Consider the following 17,177-nt stretch of genomic DNA (forward strand, 5'->3'; position numbering starts at 1 on the left):
CATCAACCCTCTCCGTTACTTCATCAAAGAACTCAATCGAGTCAAACATGATTTTCCTTTAACAAATCCGTGCTGACTTTCATTTATTAGCCCATACTTTTTCAAGTGACAATTAATTTTGTCCTGGATTATTGTCTCTAAAAGTTTCCCCACCACCAACGTTAGGCTGACTATTGCCAGGTTTATCTCTCTCCCCTTTTTTGAAAAGGGGTGTAGCATTTGCAATCCTCCAGTCCTCTCGCACTGCCCCCATATCTAAGCAGGATTGGAAGATTGTGGCCAGAGCCTCCACAATTTCTACCCTTACTTCCCTCAGTAACCTAGGATGCATCCCATCTGGACCAGGTGACTTTTCGACTTTGAGTACTGCCAATCTTTTAAGTACCTCCTCTTTATGTTTATCCTAACCAATATCGCTTCTACCTCCTCCTTTACTGCTACATTGACAGCAGCCTCTTCTCTAGTGAAGACTGATGCGAAGTGTTCATTTAGTACCTCAGCCATACCCTCTGCCTCCACAAGAAGATCTTTTTTGTCCCTAATCAGCCTCACCCTTCCTTTGAGTACCCTTTTACTATTTATATATTTATAAAGGACTTTTGGGTTCCCTTTTATGTTAGTCACTAATCTATTTTCATACTCTCTATTTGCCCCTCTTTGTCCCTTTTTTAGAGCTCCTCTGTACTTTCTGCATTTAGCTTGGTTCTCTACTGTATTATGAACCGTACATTTGTCATAAGCCTTTTTCTGTTTCATTTTAATCTCTATATCTTTTGTCATCTGGGTAGTTCTAGCTTTGGATGTCTTTCCTTTCCCCCTCTGTGGGAATGTATCGACTCTGTACCCAAACCATCTCATCCTTGAAAGCCTCCCATTGTTCAATTACTGTTTTGCCTACTAATTTTTGATTGCAATCCACCAGGGCAAGATCCCTTTTTAACTCAATGAAATTAGCCCTCCTCCAGTTAAGCATTTTTACGCTTGATTGTTCCTTATCTTTTTCCATAACTATTCTAAATCTTATGATATTATGATCACTGATCCCCAAATGCTCCTTTTTCTTTATCTTGTTTTATATGAATTTTGTGCTCATCAAGTGGAGGATTCTAGTGCTAGGGAATGGAACACTTTCCATATTGGGTACCCAGTGTCAGTGTTGGGGACTCCAAGATAATGTATAGCATAGTTATATATCGAATAACAGTCACTCTTCTCTGCCCCAATGGTGTGCTTCAGCCCCAATCTCAGCAGAGCAACCACTACTACAGCAGTGTGATATTCTCTATTTCTCATACAAACCATCCCATGGCCTCTGAGTGATACTGACAATTTAATGTCAATTAATTCATCAATAGATTTCACTTCAGCCCTCCATACTACATACAATTCATCAGCCAAAAGTGTGGGTCGGTGACCTGCTCTATAGCATATTTTACTGTGTGCTGGGAATTGTGCAAGAATTGCCCAAGGTAATCAACTACTGATTGTTTACCTACTCCTGGGAAAGTAGCTCCAGATGACATACCATGATTGGAAACCGACTAGCAAATCATAGGCACAAAGCTATATCCCACCACTCTGGTACAAAACAGTGGTACACTAACTTACTGGGGGAGACATTTTCCTTTGTGCAATATGTGTAATGAAATTGTAAATTGATTGGAGTGGATTTTCAACTTGCCTCTGGGCATAAAACTGATGTTGCAGATCAACCACGCATTATAGAAACCGTATGATTTTCATTTCCATTAAAGTCAGTGGAACCAAAAATCGGGCGGTATCTATAATGGGCGGCCAATCCACAACACCAGTTTTACGCCAGGCGACAAGTTGGAAACCCATTCTTTACAAACTGATTTAGAATTTGCACTGAGAAAACCTTCCCCCCGTGTTCTTGGTTGGTCTTAGCTGTCTTCCTTCAACTTTCAGTGGTACCTTTTAGTTTTTAGTTCTGAAAAGTGGTTCTGTTTCATCACCGTTTTGCCTCTGTTGATACTGTCTGTATCATACAAAGTGTTTTACTTTCCAGCTGGATGGAGAAAGGACCCGCATGCCAATCCAGAATTGTGTGAGAGGCGTAAATGTTGTAACAAATGGTATCTACACAATAGTTGAGACTGATTTTGGAATGTCAGTGAAATTTGATGGCAATCACAATCTGGAGATCAATTTGCCTAACTCGTATTATTCAAAGGTAAGCAGATCAAGCAATTTATTTCATAGTATACCTAAATGTTATGTATGTATATGAAAGCAATCAATAAACAAGGGAAAAGTGAATGTATATCATACTTGTTAACAATTCATAATTTATTGCCCCTAAAGAACTAAGAATCTATAATCAAACCACAATGACTCAGAACATAGAGTTAGTTTTTTTTCCATATGTAGTTCATTTATCAAAATTATTTTTTTTTCAGTGAGCTGTAGAAAAACCCAATACCATATGCATATTTTAATATAATGTAAACAAATATAGAATCATACAATGGTTACAGCACAGAAGGAGGCCATTTGGCCCATCAAGCCCATGCTGGCTCTTTGTAAGAGCGATCCAGTCCCATTCCTTGCCCTTTCCCTGTAGCCCTGCAAATTTTTTCCCTTCAAATATTTATCCAATTCCTTTTTGAAAGCCATGATTAAATCTGCTTCCACCACCCTTTCAGGCAGTGCATTCCAGATGATAACTACTCGCTGCGTAAAAAAAGTTTTTCCTCTTGTCGCCTTTGGTTCTTTTGCCAATCACCTTAAATTTGTGTCCTCTGGTTCTTGACCCTTCCGCCAATGGGAACAGTTTCTAATTATTTACTTTATCTAAACCCTTTCATGATTTTGAACATTTCTACCAAATTTCCTCTTAACCTTCTCTGCTCTAAGGAGAACAACACCAGCTTCTCCAGTCTATCCACGTAACTGAAGTCTCTCATCCCTGGAACCATTCTAGTAAATATAGGTCAATATTTTCCTCATGATTTAAACCCTTTATGAAAAAGATGTCGTGCATAAGGTTTTGAAGGAATATGATTTTTCATAAAAGGGCAGAGTAAATAGTTTTGTCATCTATATGTGTTTTAATTCTATTGTAAAGTGATGAGTTTAAACGAAGAAAAACAGACACAAAAAAAGCTTGTTAAGGGCTTATTGTTAAGAAATACAAACAGAAACAAGTCAACTTTGAAGACATTTCTAAAATAAAAGCCTTATGCACAAAAGGAGCAAAAGTATATAGAGTGCAGTTACCATTTTCCATATTTTTTGACAGATGCAGTCAGTAAGTGATACAAATATGAGCTAGAAGCACATGGCTGTGGAACATAATGTAAGGAACAGCACACACAGTATACTGGAGTCAAACCTATCAACACCTCAAAGATCTAATTTCTCCAATGGCCTATTTAGTACAGACTAGGGAGCTTCCAGGGTTGATCACTGATCCGGCATGAGCCAAGGTTACAGTAGAGTTCAGCAAATTAGCCTGAACAACCCTGATGTGGAGATGCCGGTGATGGACTGGGGTTGACAATTGAACAACCCTAGACCAAGGAGGGGAAAAATCAATGAGAGTTCTCTCTCCTAATCGCTATCCAGTAACCCTTGTTAAGAGAGTGTGTGTGGATAGATGTGGACAGGGTTGAGCTCATCTATGATGACCCACAAAGTTGAAAGGCAGGTTGGCTTTTACTGTCTAGACTTGTACATAAGGACGAAAAGTTGCATGAGGTTGTGGAGGGCAGCTAATTCAGTGTGAGTCGATTCCTTCAGCAGAGAAGGGCAGAAATTTAGATGGACAAACTAAAAAGATCTAATGTGAAACAGAGTATGTAACAAATGTTTTCTTGCGGTACCCAAGTTCAATGTGAACTTAATTTGTGTGAAATAAAGCTTATACTTTGGTTGACTTTTAAAACTTTTTGATATTTTGGAGCTTATATTGTATATAATATTTGTAAATGAATCAAACACAGACCAAAATACAAAGTAAGGAGCATTTCAGTTCTGTATAAAATGTGTTGGCAGCAGATTCAGATCTCTGGCAATTCTCTGAAGAGGATCCAGCACTGTTTTTATCAGGAGATTACCCTGCAGCTACTCTCAAATAAATTTGACAGTCTGGTTAAATTAAACAAAAAGTAATCACAGTTGATAATTACGTTCTGCATAATCTTGCCTGTTTACTGTTCATTATCTTTTTGGTCCACTTAAAAAGGTTATTGGGTTGATTGTCCTCTCCTGGGTTCCTGCTGGACATCCAACAGGTACAAAGTACCTGAGTGGCACAGGTGCTCTCCTGGCACAGGCCCGCCTCTGGAAAATACACAATTGATCTTCGGCTGCTCCCCAGACCACTGCAGACCCTCAAGTCTGCGGAGGTCCCAGGACAGGCCCCACTGCCAGATCTTTGGAGCTCCATCCATTTGGACAACCCACAGACATACTGAGAGGAAAGTGAGACAGAAGGAACCAGAAATGATGCATTTTGGTAGGAAGAATGAGGAGAGGTAATATAAACTAAATGGTACAATTTTAAAGGGATGCAGGTAAAGAGAGACCTGGGGTTTATGTACAGAAATCTTTGAAGGTGGCAGGACAAGTTGATAAGGCTGTTGAAAAAGCATACGGGATCCTTGGCTTTATAAATAGAGGCATAGAGTACAAAACCTTTATAAATCACTCCCCTGGTTACTGGAGACGCGAGCCCAATACCATTGATTTTGGGAAACCACAGACATCTCGGGATTTTTTTTTAAATCAAAAAGGCCAACGGAATGTTAGCCTTTATCTCAAGGGGGCTAGCATACAAAGGGGTAGAAGTTATGCTACAGTTATATGAAGCTCTGATTAGACGCATCTGGAGTACTGCATTCAGTTCTGGGCATTGCACCGCAGAAGGGATATATCAGCCTTGGAGGGGGTGCAGCGCAGATTTACCAGGTTATTACTAGAGCTAATAGGGTTAAATTATGAGGACAGGTTGCATATACTAGGCTTGTATTCCTTTGAGTATAGAAATTAGTTGATCTAATTGAAGTGTTTAAGATGATTAATGGATTTGATAGGGAAGATGGAGAGAAACTATTTCCTCTGATGGGGGAGTCCAGAACAAGGGGGCATAACCTTAAAATTAGAGCTAGGCTGTTCAGGGGTGATGTCAGGGAGCACTTCTTCACACAAACGGTAGTGGAAATCTGGAACTCTCTTCCCCCAAAAACTTGTTGAGGCTGATAAATTGAAAAATTCAAAACTGAGATAGATAGATTTTTGTTGGGTAAGGGTATTAAGTGTTATGGAACCAAAGCAGGTAAATGGAGTTGAGGTACAGATCAGTCATGATCTAATTGAATGGCGGAACAGGCTCAAGGGGCTGAATGGCCTACTCCAGTTCTTATGTTCTAGTATTGTGGGGTCACACACCTGACTCAATGGGTCTCTGCCCCCATTTAGCTTCTCTGTAACTGGGAACTGACTATTCCCCAACACAACAAATTAGAAAATCTACCATAGTCTTCCTAGCATCAGTTTATTGCTTACACCAGGAAGAATAAAACATGCTGTTTTCTTAGGTTTTATATGTTACGGTATACCCTGATCTCATGTCATCTCTTCTGCATTATCTCTTCTGGGATAGGTGTGTGGTATGTGTGGTAATTACAATGGCCAAAAAGCTGACGAGTTGCTAATGCCTGATGGTCTCATTGCACCTGATGTGACTCACTTTGGAAACAGTTGGAAGTCAGAGGAATACAGCAATGCAGGGTAAGCTTTAAACCTTTATGTACCAAAGAAACAGTCAAAAGTACTGTTTCCTCATTTATGATACATAGGGAATAACGCAAAGCTGGGGGACACAAGGCAGTAACACCATCAAGGGTTTTAGATGATGTAAACAATGAGAACAGAGCACAAATAATTTTTACTTGTCATCTGAACCTGGGCGCAGGTACCGTGATGCGCTATTACCCTGCGTCCAATGACCCCCTGCGCAGGCAGGACGCAAGTTTCGGCCGACCCAAGGACTCACCCGCAATCAGCATTCCGTTCCAGGCCTTGCATGTGGACTCAATGCAATTTGCACTTTCCACCACCAGGGGGAGCTCAATCTCTTAAAGGGAGGATGTTTCTTAGAAAGCTCTTAAAGGTAGCTTAAGGTACCTGTTATTTGCTGAAAATAACAGTCTACTGTCTGCACGGAGTCTGAACAGAGATCAGACATTGCACACGTAAAACACAGCTGCAGGTCCCATCCCTATGTTTACACACTGATGAGTTACGTTAAAACATTGAATAAAGGTTGCGCACTACTAAATCCCACATCCTCCAATCTGCATCCCAGACCTCACCAATCTGCCGATCTGAGTTGGTACCAGGCCTGCGAGAGTGCATGCACCAAGGTTCTCTGCTGATGCACTGGAGGCATTGGTGCAAGAGGTGGACAGAAAGAGGGACATCCTATATCCACAGGGTGGGGGAGGACAAGAGGCCCTCCAGATATATATACAAAAGGCAGTGGGAGGCAACGGGGGACAAAGTCAATGCCAGGCGCACAGCATCACGAACATGGATGCAGTGCAGGAAGAAGTTCAATGCTTTGACATGAGTGGTCAAGGTGAGTGATGTCAACTGTCAAGTGGCGTCTCCTGCTAACTGCACCATGCACTACACCCCCCATCCCCCACATACCAATAAATTCACTCTCCATCAGTACTCAACTCTTCCAACCAGATGCTTCCTCTCACCCTTACACATTACCTCTGTTTCAAGCCGCCCACCCACAGCTCACTGGCCAAACATACTGGCAGCTATTCAACCATGACAGGCACATCACTCAGACACACATCTCGCTTTCTTGGAGGAGAAGGTGGCGCATATCAGGAGGCAGCAAGTGGCTGTGGCATTTAGCCCCTCGAGCCTGTTCCACCATTCAATGAGATCATGGTGGACCTGTGACCTAACTCCATATAACCGCTTTAGCCCCATATCCCTTAATACCCTTGGTTCACAGAAATCTATTAATCTCAGATTTAACATTCACAAGTGAGCTAGCATCAACTGCCGTTTGCAGAAGAGCATTCCAAACGTCTCCCACCCTTTGCATGTAGAAGCATTTCCTAACTTCACTCCTGCACGTCCTGGCTCTAAATGTTAGGCTATGTCCCCATGTCCTAGTATTCAAGTCTAGGAGACCTCCAAAAACAGTTACAAATGTCTCAGCAGCCAGAAGCAATAATCCAGCCACTAACCTGTAAATCCTGCATGGTCCCTTTAAATAGCGCTGGTGGGGGGGTCCTCCAGGCACTCTAAGACACGTTCAGATGGTCGGGGTTAAGACTGTGCGTTGAGTTGAGTGTTAAGCCCCAAAATGGTGTCGATCACTTTAAAACAGCGTTGCACACTGATTGAAGCCATTTTTTCCCTACTTTACATGATTCCAACGTTCGTTATCTGCACCTGCACTAACTCCTATACCAAGATGGCGCCTGGCGCACTTCACGCTGGAAATGTGCGTGCGCATCCAAGACGCCATCTTGGATGTTGGAAAGGCTGTGTAGCGCCTGAAACAACGGGCGCTACACGGCTCAATTTAGCATCCAGTAGCTTTGAAATTACTCGAGAGTATCAATTATTTTTTTGTAATATTGTGTAGTTAGGAGGGATGGTTTTAATCCATGTGAGGTATGCACATTAATGCATCAATTTAATATTACATTGAACTCATATAAATATATCTACATCAACTGATATGTAGAGAATAAATATCAATCACCCTGTACCATAAACTCATGATTTGGCATGGCACAACATTGCAATAAATGTTTAGAGTTACCGTATGTATTTGCTCCTTAATCACCAGAGTTGTGCATTAAAAAATCCTAGAAGCAGTGAAAGTTCAGTTTTCTAAGCAATAACTAATCTTACACAAGTTTGCCTTACACAAAGGATGGAAAACACACGGTTATAAAAGATACTAAGTGGACATGCATGTTAAAGAGGGAGTCTTGTTGTCAGAATACCTTTTAAAATTAAATAGTTGTAAGGCTCATAATAAAACAAGATAAATGCTTGTTACGAATTTGGGTCCGTCACTGACATCTACTTGGGGGGTTCTGCAGCGTCAGTTGCTCCCTGAAGCGATCTGGTTGCTTGTTTTTTTACGGAAGTCAACACGCACTGCTCTGTAGCTGCTAGTGCAGCAATAGGACCCGGGAGTGGAACAATGAACCTCCCTTGTGACCTGCACATGTACTCCTTTAGTCTTTCCGAAGGAGGTCCCAGTTAACACTAGGTGAGGTTTTGTTTGATTCAGTTCGTAAACTGCTTTATTTGTTGGTAGACAAAGCAAACAGAGCACTCAATATGATGAAAGTCATTTGGTACAAAAAATTCAACTTCTGTTTGAAATCTGTCACAAAAATGAAGCTCACACTTTCACTAGCCCACTTGGGTGGGCCCTTTACTTATCGTAAAAACATAAACTCTCCTTAACCAGGGCAGAGTTCTCTTCTTGCAGCCAGCTGCTGCCTAACTGACTTTATGGTGTTTTGTATCCTGTCTCCTCTGACCCACAGAGAACATAAGAGTTTGTCAACATCAAGGTGCTAGATGTTTTCCTGAGTAGCCAGATATTGCAAATGAATTGGCCATTGTCTGGGATCTGTGCAAAACAACTGGCCGTCCCGCATTTAAACCACCTCACATCTGCCTATGAATTACCAAGCCGGCAAGGAGCTGTCTGGGCAAACTACTCCCTTTCAGGCAAGCTTCTGCCAAAAATACATTAAAATAGTTTGCGACTAGTCTTTTTTTACGGTCTGCAAATTAGTGATGTTTTCAAGCACGATTAACATGCCTTTATCGAGTTCCTTTCTCCATTGATAAGCAGAGAGGAATGTGATATAAGCACATTAAGCATTTGTATGATAACATGCCAATGATCATTTTTAGCATTATGTCCGAAAGCTTCAATCCAAAGTATTAAAATGGCCATCTTATGCCCAGGAGCAAATTGAATCGATTTGCTGTTCAACTTCTGTAGATTTGTTTGTCTCTGTAGTTTACCCTTGTATAAATGTTTGAATGAAGTGCCTTCTAATTTCATATACGTCTGATTGTAGGTTTTCATCAAAATCTGGTTTGCCATTTTATTCATTAATGTTTACTTACTGTATTACATAGAATTGCATAGAATTTACAGCACAGATGGTCCAGCCATCTTGGTGTTGGGCAGGCTTGATGAACCAGCTTGTCTTTTCTGCCCGTCAATTTTGTACGTTCATAAGAATTCCGACAATTTTTAATTTCCCTTTATATTCTATTCACTTCTGTACTTTCTTTTGCATATTTTTGTTTTAGCAGTGACCACCGATGATATCATCAGAGCTAGTGAAATGGAAGGGTTACTGAGCCTAAAAGTGCATGGAAACTGAATTAATACACGTTAATGCTGAGTCTCATGTGTAATTCCATTCATGACCTCGCCCCTCCTGATCTCGGAAACATCCACCAACCCTACAACCCCTCCATTCCTCCAACTCTGGTCTCTTGTGCATCCCTTCCTTCTCCCCACCATTGGTGATCATTCCTTCAGCTATCTAGGCCTCATGCTCTAGAATTTCCTTCACCTCCTTTCAAAACCCTGTTTAAAACAATGCAAGTTGGTGTTGAATCATCTCTGGGTTGATGCCTATATCTGCTAATGATAATTCTGATCCCTCACAGTCAAGTAACTCCTTTGAGCCACTATCCCAATGATGTCATCTGCAACCAATGTTAAAAAAAATTATTTTAAAATAATTAGCACACACACTTCCTGCTTACAAACGTTACTTCTTCTCATCCTTTTTATGCCAACATTTACAATGCCTATCTAAATATGTCAGCAATGGGAAAACTGTATGTAAAACTTTACCATCGCGGTTTGTCGAATCACTCACAATGCCTTTTAATTTTTTTTCCCCTAATAACAAATGTTAAAATAAAATAAATCAAAGGATTACATAAAAAAGAAAGACCTCAGGACGTCCCTAAGCGCTTACAGCCATTGAAGTATTTCACTACAATGAAGTATTTCACTACAACATTTATTGATTGAATTGTCTTTTGAGTCATTAAAGTTTTTATTTGAAGGCCTAAGCCTCTCCATAAGACTGGGTTTGGACCTGATGGGGCTGAAAATCCTCACCCACTCTGGCACACAACAGCCCTAAGTCTGCCAGGAGTATAGTGAAAGGGCAGCAAACTAGGTTGGGATCAGGATGCGCTGAGTCCCGGCGTTTGGGGTGAGGACTTACTATATTGGGAGATCACACCTCCCTGACCCAGCATGAGGTCATGACATGGTCAGCAACCGGTATACCCTGTTTTTTTCTATTGTTGTTTATCTTGATGGACGCAAAAAAATCAAAGCAAAAATGTTAAGATTATGAAAGGGTTTGATAGGGTAGACATAGAGAAAATGTTTCCACTTGTGAGGGTCCAAAACTAGGGGCCATAAATATCAGATAGTCACTAATAAATCCAATAGGGAATTGGGAGGAATTTCTTTACCCAGAGAAGTGGTTAGAATGTGGAACTGGCTACCACAAGGAATAGTTGAGGTGAATAGCATAGATGCATTTAAGGGAAAGCTAGATAAACACATCAGGGAGAAAAGAATAGAAAGTTATACTGATAGAGTGAGATGAAGAGGGGTGGGAGGAGACTCGTGTGGAGCACAAACAACGGGCTCAACGGCCTGTTTCTGAGCTGTAAATTCTATGTAATTCTATGACTGTAAGTAAATAATGAATAAAATGGCAAACCAGATATAATACGTGCATTGATAGATATTTTATTAATTCAGATTTTGATGAAAACCTACAAACAGATTTATATGAAACTAGAAGGCACTTCGTTCAAACCTTTATACAAGGGTGAACTACAGAGATAAACAAATCTGCAGAAGTTGAACAGCTTCATCGATTCAATTTGCTCCTGGGCATAAGATGGCCATTTTAATACCTTGGGTCGAAGTCTTCTAACATACACATAATGCTAAAAATGATCATTGGCATATTATCATACAAACACTTAATGTGCTTATATCAGATTTCTCTCTGCTCATCAATGGAGAAAGGACTAAAAGCTGACAAATCCCCTGGACCTGATGGCCTACGTCCGAGGGTTCCAAAAGAGGTGGTTGCAGAGATAGTGGATGCATTGGTCAGGATCTTCCAAAATTCTCCAGATTCTGAAACCGTCCCAGTGGTTTGGAAAGGTAGCAAATTTCCCCGTTATTCAAGAAGGGAGGGAGAGAGAAAACAGGGAACTACAGGCCAGTTAGCCTGATATCAATCGTTGGGAAAATGCTGGAATCCATTATTAAGGAAGTGGTAACAGGGCACTTAGAACATCATAATATGATTAGGCAGAGTCAACATGGTTTTATGAAAGGGAAATCGTGTTTGACAAATTTATTAGAGTTTTTTGAGGAAGTAACTCGCAGGGTAGATAAAGGAGAACCAGTGGGTGTAGTATATTTGGATTTTCAAAAGGCATTCGATAAGGTGCCACATAAAAGGTTGTTACACAAGGTAAGGGCTCATGGGGTTGGAGGTAATATAGTAGCATGGATAGATTGGATTGGTTAAAGGACAGAAAACAGAGTAGGGATAAATGGGTCATTCTCAGGTTGGCAGGCTGTAACTAGTGGGGTGCCGCAAGGATCGGTGCTTGGGCCTCAGTTATTTACAATCTATACTAATGACTTGGATGAAGGACTGAGTGTAATGTATCCAAGTTTGCTGACAATACAAAGCTAGGTGGAAAGTAAGCTGTGAGAAGGACACAAAGAATCTGCAAAGGGATATAGACAGGTTAAGTGAGTGGGCCAGAAGGTGGCAGATGGAGTATAATGTGGGGAAATGTGAGGTTATTCACTTTGGTAGGAAGAATAGAAAAACAGAATATTTTTTAAATGGTGAGAAACTATTAAATGTTGGTGTTCAGAGAGACTTGGGTGTCCTCATACAAGAAACACAAAAAGTTAGTATGCAGGTACAGTAAGCAATTAGGAAGGCAAATGGAATATTGGCCTTTATTGCAAGGAGGTTGGAGTACAAGAGTAAGGAAGTCTTACTAGAGCTGTACAGGACATTGGTGAGTCCTCACCTGGAGTACTGTGTACAGTTTTGGTCTCCTTATCTAAGGAAGGATATACTTGCCTTAGAGGCGGTCCAATGGAGGTTCACTAGATTAATTCCTGGGATGAGAGGATTGTCCAATGAAGAGAGGTTGAGTAGAATGGAGTTTGGTAGAATGAGAGGTGATCTCATTGAAACATATAAGATTCTAAGGAGGCTTGACAGGGTAAATGCTAAGAGATTGTTTCCCCTAGCTAGAGAGTCTAGAACTAGAGGGCATAGTCGCAGGATAAAGGGTCGGCCATTTAGGACTGAGATGAGGAGGAATTTCTTCACTCAGAGGGTTGTGAATCTTTGGAATTCTCTACCCCAGAGGGCTGTGGATGCTGAGTCATTGAATATATTCAAGACTGGGATGGATAGATTTTTGGAGTCTAGGGGAATCAAGGGATATGGGAATCAGGCGGGAAAGAGGAGTTGAGGTCGAAGATCAGCCATGATCTGATTGAATGGCGGAGCAGGTTCAAGGGGCCATATGGCCTACTGCTGCTCCTATTTCTTACGTTCTTATTATGTTATGGAACTTGATATGGGCATGTTAATCGTGCTTGAAAACATCACTAGCATCACTTATTTGCAGATTGTAGTTAAAAGCATTTTAAAGGCATGCCATTCAAAGCCATGTATTTGAAGGAAAAGGTTAAAAGACTTGAAGTATAACAAAACCTGTGCTATCTGTTTTTACTAGCTGTCTGTCAGTCAACAGAGAACAAACAGACCCTCTTTGCACTCCAGGAGAGAAACTGATCATTGAGTCCCAGTGCCAGGAGCTGCTGTATGTTAAGTACAAATCTTGTCACCCCCCTCGTTAACCCGGATCTTTTCATCAAGAACTGTATGCAAGACATGTGCAAATATGATGGCATGCTTCCAACACTCTGTGACAACATCCAAAATTATGTTGATGCTTGTAAGAGGGAATTGAAATTATATGGAGAAACAGTACTTTCTGCTGTAAGTAACTGTATTAATAACTTATTTGCAGGAGAGAGATGAAAAAGTCAATGAGAGTTAAATATCTCACATGTGTATATATATTAATATTCAAAAGTGGTGCAATGTAGCATTGTCACAATATGAAACATGAGCACAATAGGGTACTCAAAGGTGAGACGCAGGGGCTGCAGAATTAAAAGAACAAGGGGCCTGAAATTCTGCAACCCTTCTGGCCTACGCCCACCGTAACTTTGGTAGGAGTACATCAGAAGGACCAGATATGCCAGGTATCAGCCAAGCCTGTTGGAGGTGTAGCCTCCACCCACCCCAAACATGGCCATCAGTGTAGGAGAGTGGAAGGACTCCCTGCATTGGGAGTTCCTGTGACCTTGATTCTCAAAAGCACCCAGCATAGGGTTGGCGCAGATTGGCCAGTGACGGTTGTGGGTTCCACCTGGGCGACTAGGTCAAGATCAAGGCCTGGACCCCTGAAGACAAAGCAAGTAATATAGTTATTTGAAAAATTTTAGAGCAGCCCCCTTGCTGAGTCACTATCAGGAAGCTTCCGGGGCACCAACATTGCCCCCCGCCACAATGTGTGGCCTACTTTACGATGTACGTGTCCTAGATATGACCCTGGTAGTGCGGGTGCATGCTGGAGGAATTCAAATCAGATGATTTTCCCTGATTCCACATATTCTAGTGGATCAGCAGCATAGGTCACCAGTGGGTATGATCTTGGCTTAAGTGTCAGGATCGCTGGCCTATGGATTTTCAGAGCCCAATTCTTTACTGTAAAGGCCTCGTCTCCAGTGTTCTCAGAGATTAGCTTCACGGATAATTGTTTCTTCCCAGAAGTGTCAACTCCAAGCCAGCACAAGATCTACCCCCTAAAAGAGAGTAAATCGCTGTTTAGGCCCCAGCTGGAGTACTGTGTCCAATTCTGGGCACCACACTTTAGGAACGATATCATGGAATCATAGAAGATTACAGCACGGAAGGAGGCCATTTGGCCCATGGTCTTCAAGAGGGTGCAGAGGAGATTTACTAGAAAGGAACCTGGGATGCGAGACTTCAGTTACATGGAGAGACTAGAGAAGCTGGGGTTGTTCTCCTATGAGCAGAGACGGTTAAGGGGAAATTTAATGGAGGTGTTCAAAATCATGAAGAGTTTTGATAGAGTAAATAAAGAGAAACTATTTTCAGTGGCAGAATGGTCAGTAACCAGAGGACACAGATTTAAGGTAATTGGCATCTACCCGACAATGTGGAAAATTGCCCAGGTATGTCCTGTCCACAAAAAGCAGGACAAATCCAATCCGCCCAATTACTGCCCCATCAGTCGACTCTCAATCATCAGCAAAGTGATGGAAGGTATCGTCAACGGTGCTATCAAGCGGCACTTACTCACCAATAACCTGCTCACCGATCCTCACTTTGGGTTCCGCCAGGACCACTCGGCTCCAGACCTCATTACAGCCTTGGTCCAAACATGGACAAAAGAGCTGAATTCCAGAAGTGAGGTGAGAGTGACTGCCCTTGACATCAAGGGAGCATTTGACCGAGTATGGCACCAAGGAGCCCTAGTAAAATTGAAGTCAATGGGAATCAGGGGGAAAACTCTCCAGTGGCTGGAGTCATATCTAGCATAAAGGAAGATGGTAGTGGTTGTTGGAGGCCAATCATCTCAACCCCAGGGCATTGCTGCAGGAGTTCCTCAGGGCAGTGTCTTGGCCCAACTATCTTCAGCTGCTTCATCAATGACCTTCCCTCCAACATTAGGTCAGAAATGGGGATGTTCGCTGATGATTGCAGAGAGTTCAGTTCCATTCACAACCCCTTAGATAATGAAGCAGTCCGTGCCCGCATGCAGCAAGACCTGGACAACATCCAGGCTTGGGCTGATAAGTGGCAAGTAACATTCGTGCCAGAAAAGTGCCAGGCAATGACCATCTCCAACAAGAGAGAGTCTAACCACCTCCCCTTGACATTCAACGGCATTACCATCGCCGAATCCCCCACCATCAACATCCTGGGGGTCACCATTGACCAGAAACTTAACGGGACCAGCCACATAAATGCTGTGGCTACAAGAGCAGGTCAGAGGCTGGGTATTCTGCGGGGAGTGACTCACCTCCTGACTCCCCAAAGCCTTTCCACCATCTACAAGGCACAAGTCAGGAGTGTGATGGAATACTCTTCACTTGCCTGGATGAGTGCAGCTCCAACAACACTCAAGAAGCTCGACACCGTACAGGACAAAGCAGTCTGCTGGATTGACACCCCATCCACCACCCTAAACATTCACTCTCTTCACCACCGGCGCACAGTGGCTGCAGTGTGTACCATCCACAGGATGCACTGCAGCAACTCGCCAAGGCTTCTTCGGCAGCACCTTCCAAACCCACGACCTCTACCACCTAGAAGGACAAGGGCAGCAGGCACATGGGAACAACACCACCTGCACGTTCCCCTCCAAGTCACACATCATCCCGACTTGGAACTACATCTCTGTTCCTTCATTGTCGCTGGGTCAAAATCCTGGAACTCCCTACCTAACAGCACTGTGGGAGAACCTTCACCACATGGACTGCAGCGGTTCAAGAAGGCAGCTCACCACCACCTTCTCAAGGGCAATTAGGGATGGGCAATAAATGCTGGCCTTGCCAGTGACGCCCACATCCCATGAACAAATTAAAAAAAAGAGGTGGGATAAGGATACATTTGTTTACACAGCAAGTTGTTATGATCTGGAATGCACTGCCTGAAATGTTGGTGGAAGCAGATTCAATAGTAACTTTCAAAAGGGAATTAGATAAATGTTTCATGGAGGTAAATTTTCAGAGCTGTGGGGAAAGGGCTAATTGGATAGCTCTTTCAAAGAACCAGCACAGACACGATGGGCCGAATTGCCTCCTTCTGTGCTGTATCATTCTATGATTCTACAAAGGAGACATTTTTTTCACTGAATTTCCTGCCAAGATATCCTCAGCCGTTTGCTCAAGGTGACTTACCACACATTTCCTAAATACTCCAAAATATAGTATTAAGCATGATGATATATATATATATATATATATATATATATCTCATCAATGATAAACAATTGTGCAAATTGGCTTAGGAATAAGCAGGTTAGGGAGATGAACATGTGGCTGAAGGAGTGATGTGGGAAAAAGGGGTTCTATTTCATGGGACACTAGCACCAGTACTGGGACAGGAAGGAACTGTACCTTTGGGACAAGCTCCACCTGAACCGGGCTGGGACCAGGGTCTTAGCGGAAAGAATAAATCGGGCGGCCACAAGGACTTTAAACTAGTAAATGGGGGGGGGGGGGGTGGGCTCAGGTGGAAAAGGTAGTATAAATAATAATTCTAAAACAAACGAAAAGGAAGAGAGTAGAGTAATAGTCAGAAATTATGCTTTAGGCACTACAGGTAAAGGGAAAACTAATAGATGTAAAGTAATTAAATCAGGAGAGAGAAATAAGAAATGTGTGAGAAAAACAACATTAGAGCAAAAGGACTGGTTAGGGTGTGCGACACAAATAAGTGTTCTTTATACAAACACACAGAGTATAAGGAACAAATAGAATGAATTGGAGGCCCAAATTCAACTTAGAGGGTACGACATGGGAACCATTACTGAGACATGGCTGCAAGACGGTCAGAACTGGGAACTGAATATACCAGGTTATAACGTTGAGAGGAAGGATAGGGAAACTGGTAGAGGGGGAGGAGTAGCCTTAGTGATTAAGGATGAAATTACTTCAATGATAAGAGAGGATATAATGAGAGGTAAGCAGGCAGTGGAGACTTTATGGGTAGAATTAAGAAATAGGAATTGTGTTGTGTATTGGCCCCCTGGTAGCAGCTGTGAAGTGGCAGAATGCATAAATGCAGAGATTAGACAAGCATATTAGCAAAGGCAGAGTGGTTTTAACGGGGGATTTTAACTTTCATATTGATCGGGATAAGCAGACAAGCTCATGTCAGAAAGGTAACGAATTTCTTGAGTGTGTTCAGGACAGCTTTCTGCAACAATATGTCCTAGAACCAACAAGG

General features: G+C 42.1%; 1 protein-coding gene across 1 annotated transcript in view; it reads left to right on the forward strand.

Annotated features, from left to right (window-relative positions):
* LOC137331731 (IgGFc-binding protein-like) overlaps positions 1-17,177 on the forward strand; it is a 130,541-nt gene that overhangs the window by 86,614 nt on the left and 26,750 nt on the right. The window contains exons 52-54 of the mRNA XM_067995718.1: positions 2,030-2,194; positions 5,627-5,754; positions 13,891-14,012. Coding sequence (XP_067851819.1) covers positions 2,030-2,194; positions 5,627-5,754; positions 13,891-14,012 — 415 coding nt within the window. The remainder of the gene's footprint in view (positions 1-2,029; positions 2,195-5,626; positions 5,755-13,890; positions 14,013-17,177) is intronic.

The sequence above is a fragment of the Heptranchias perlo genome, chromosome 13, assembly GCF_035084215.1.
Source record: "Heptranchias perlo isolate sHepPer1 chromosome 13, sHepPer1.hap1, whole genome shotgun sequence".
NCBI lineage: Eukaryota > Metazoa > Chordata > Chondrichthyes > Hexanchiformes > Hexanchidae > Heptranchias > Heptranchias perlo.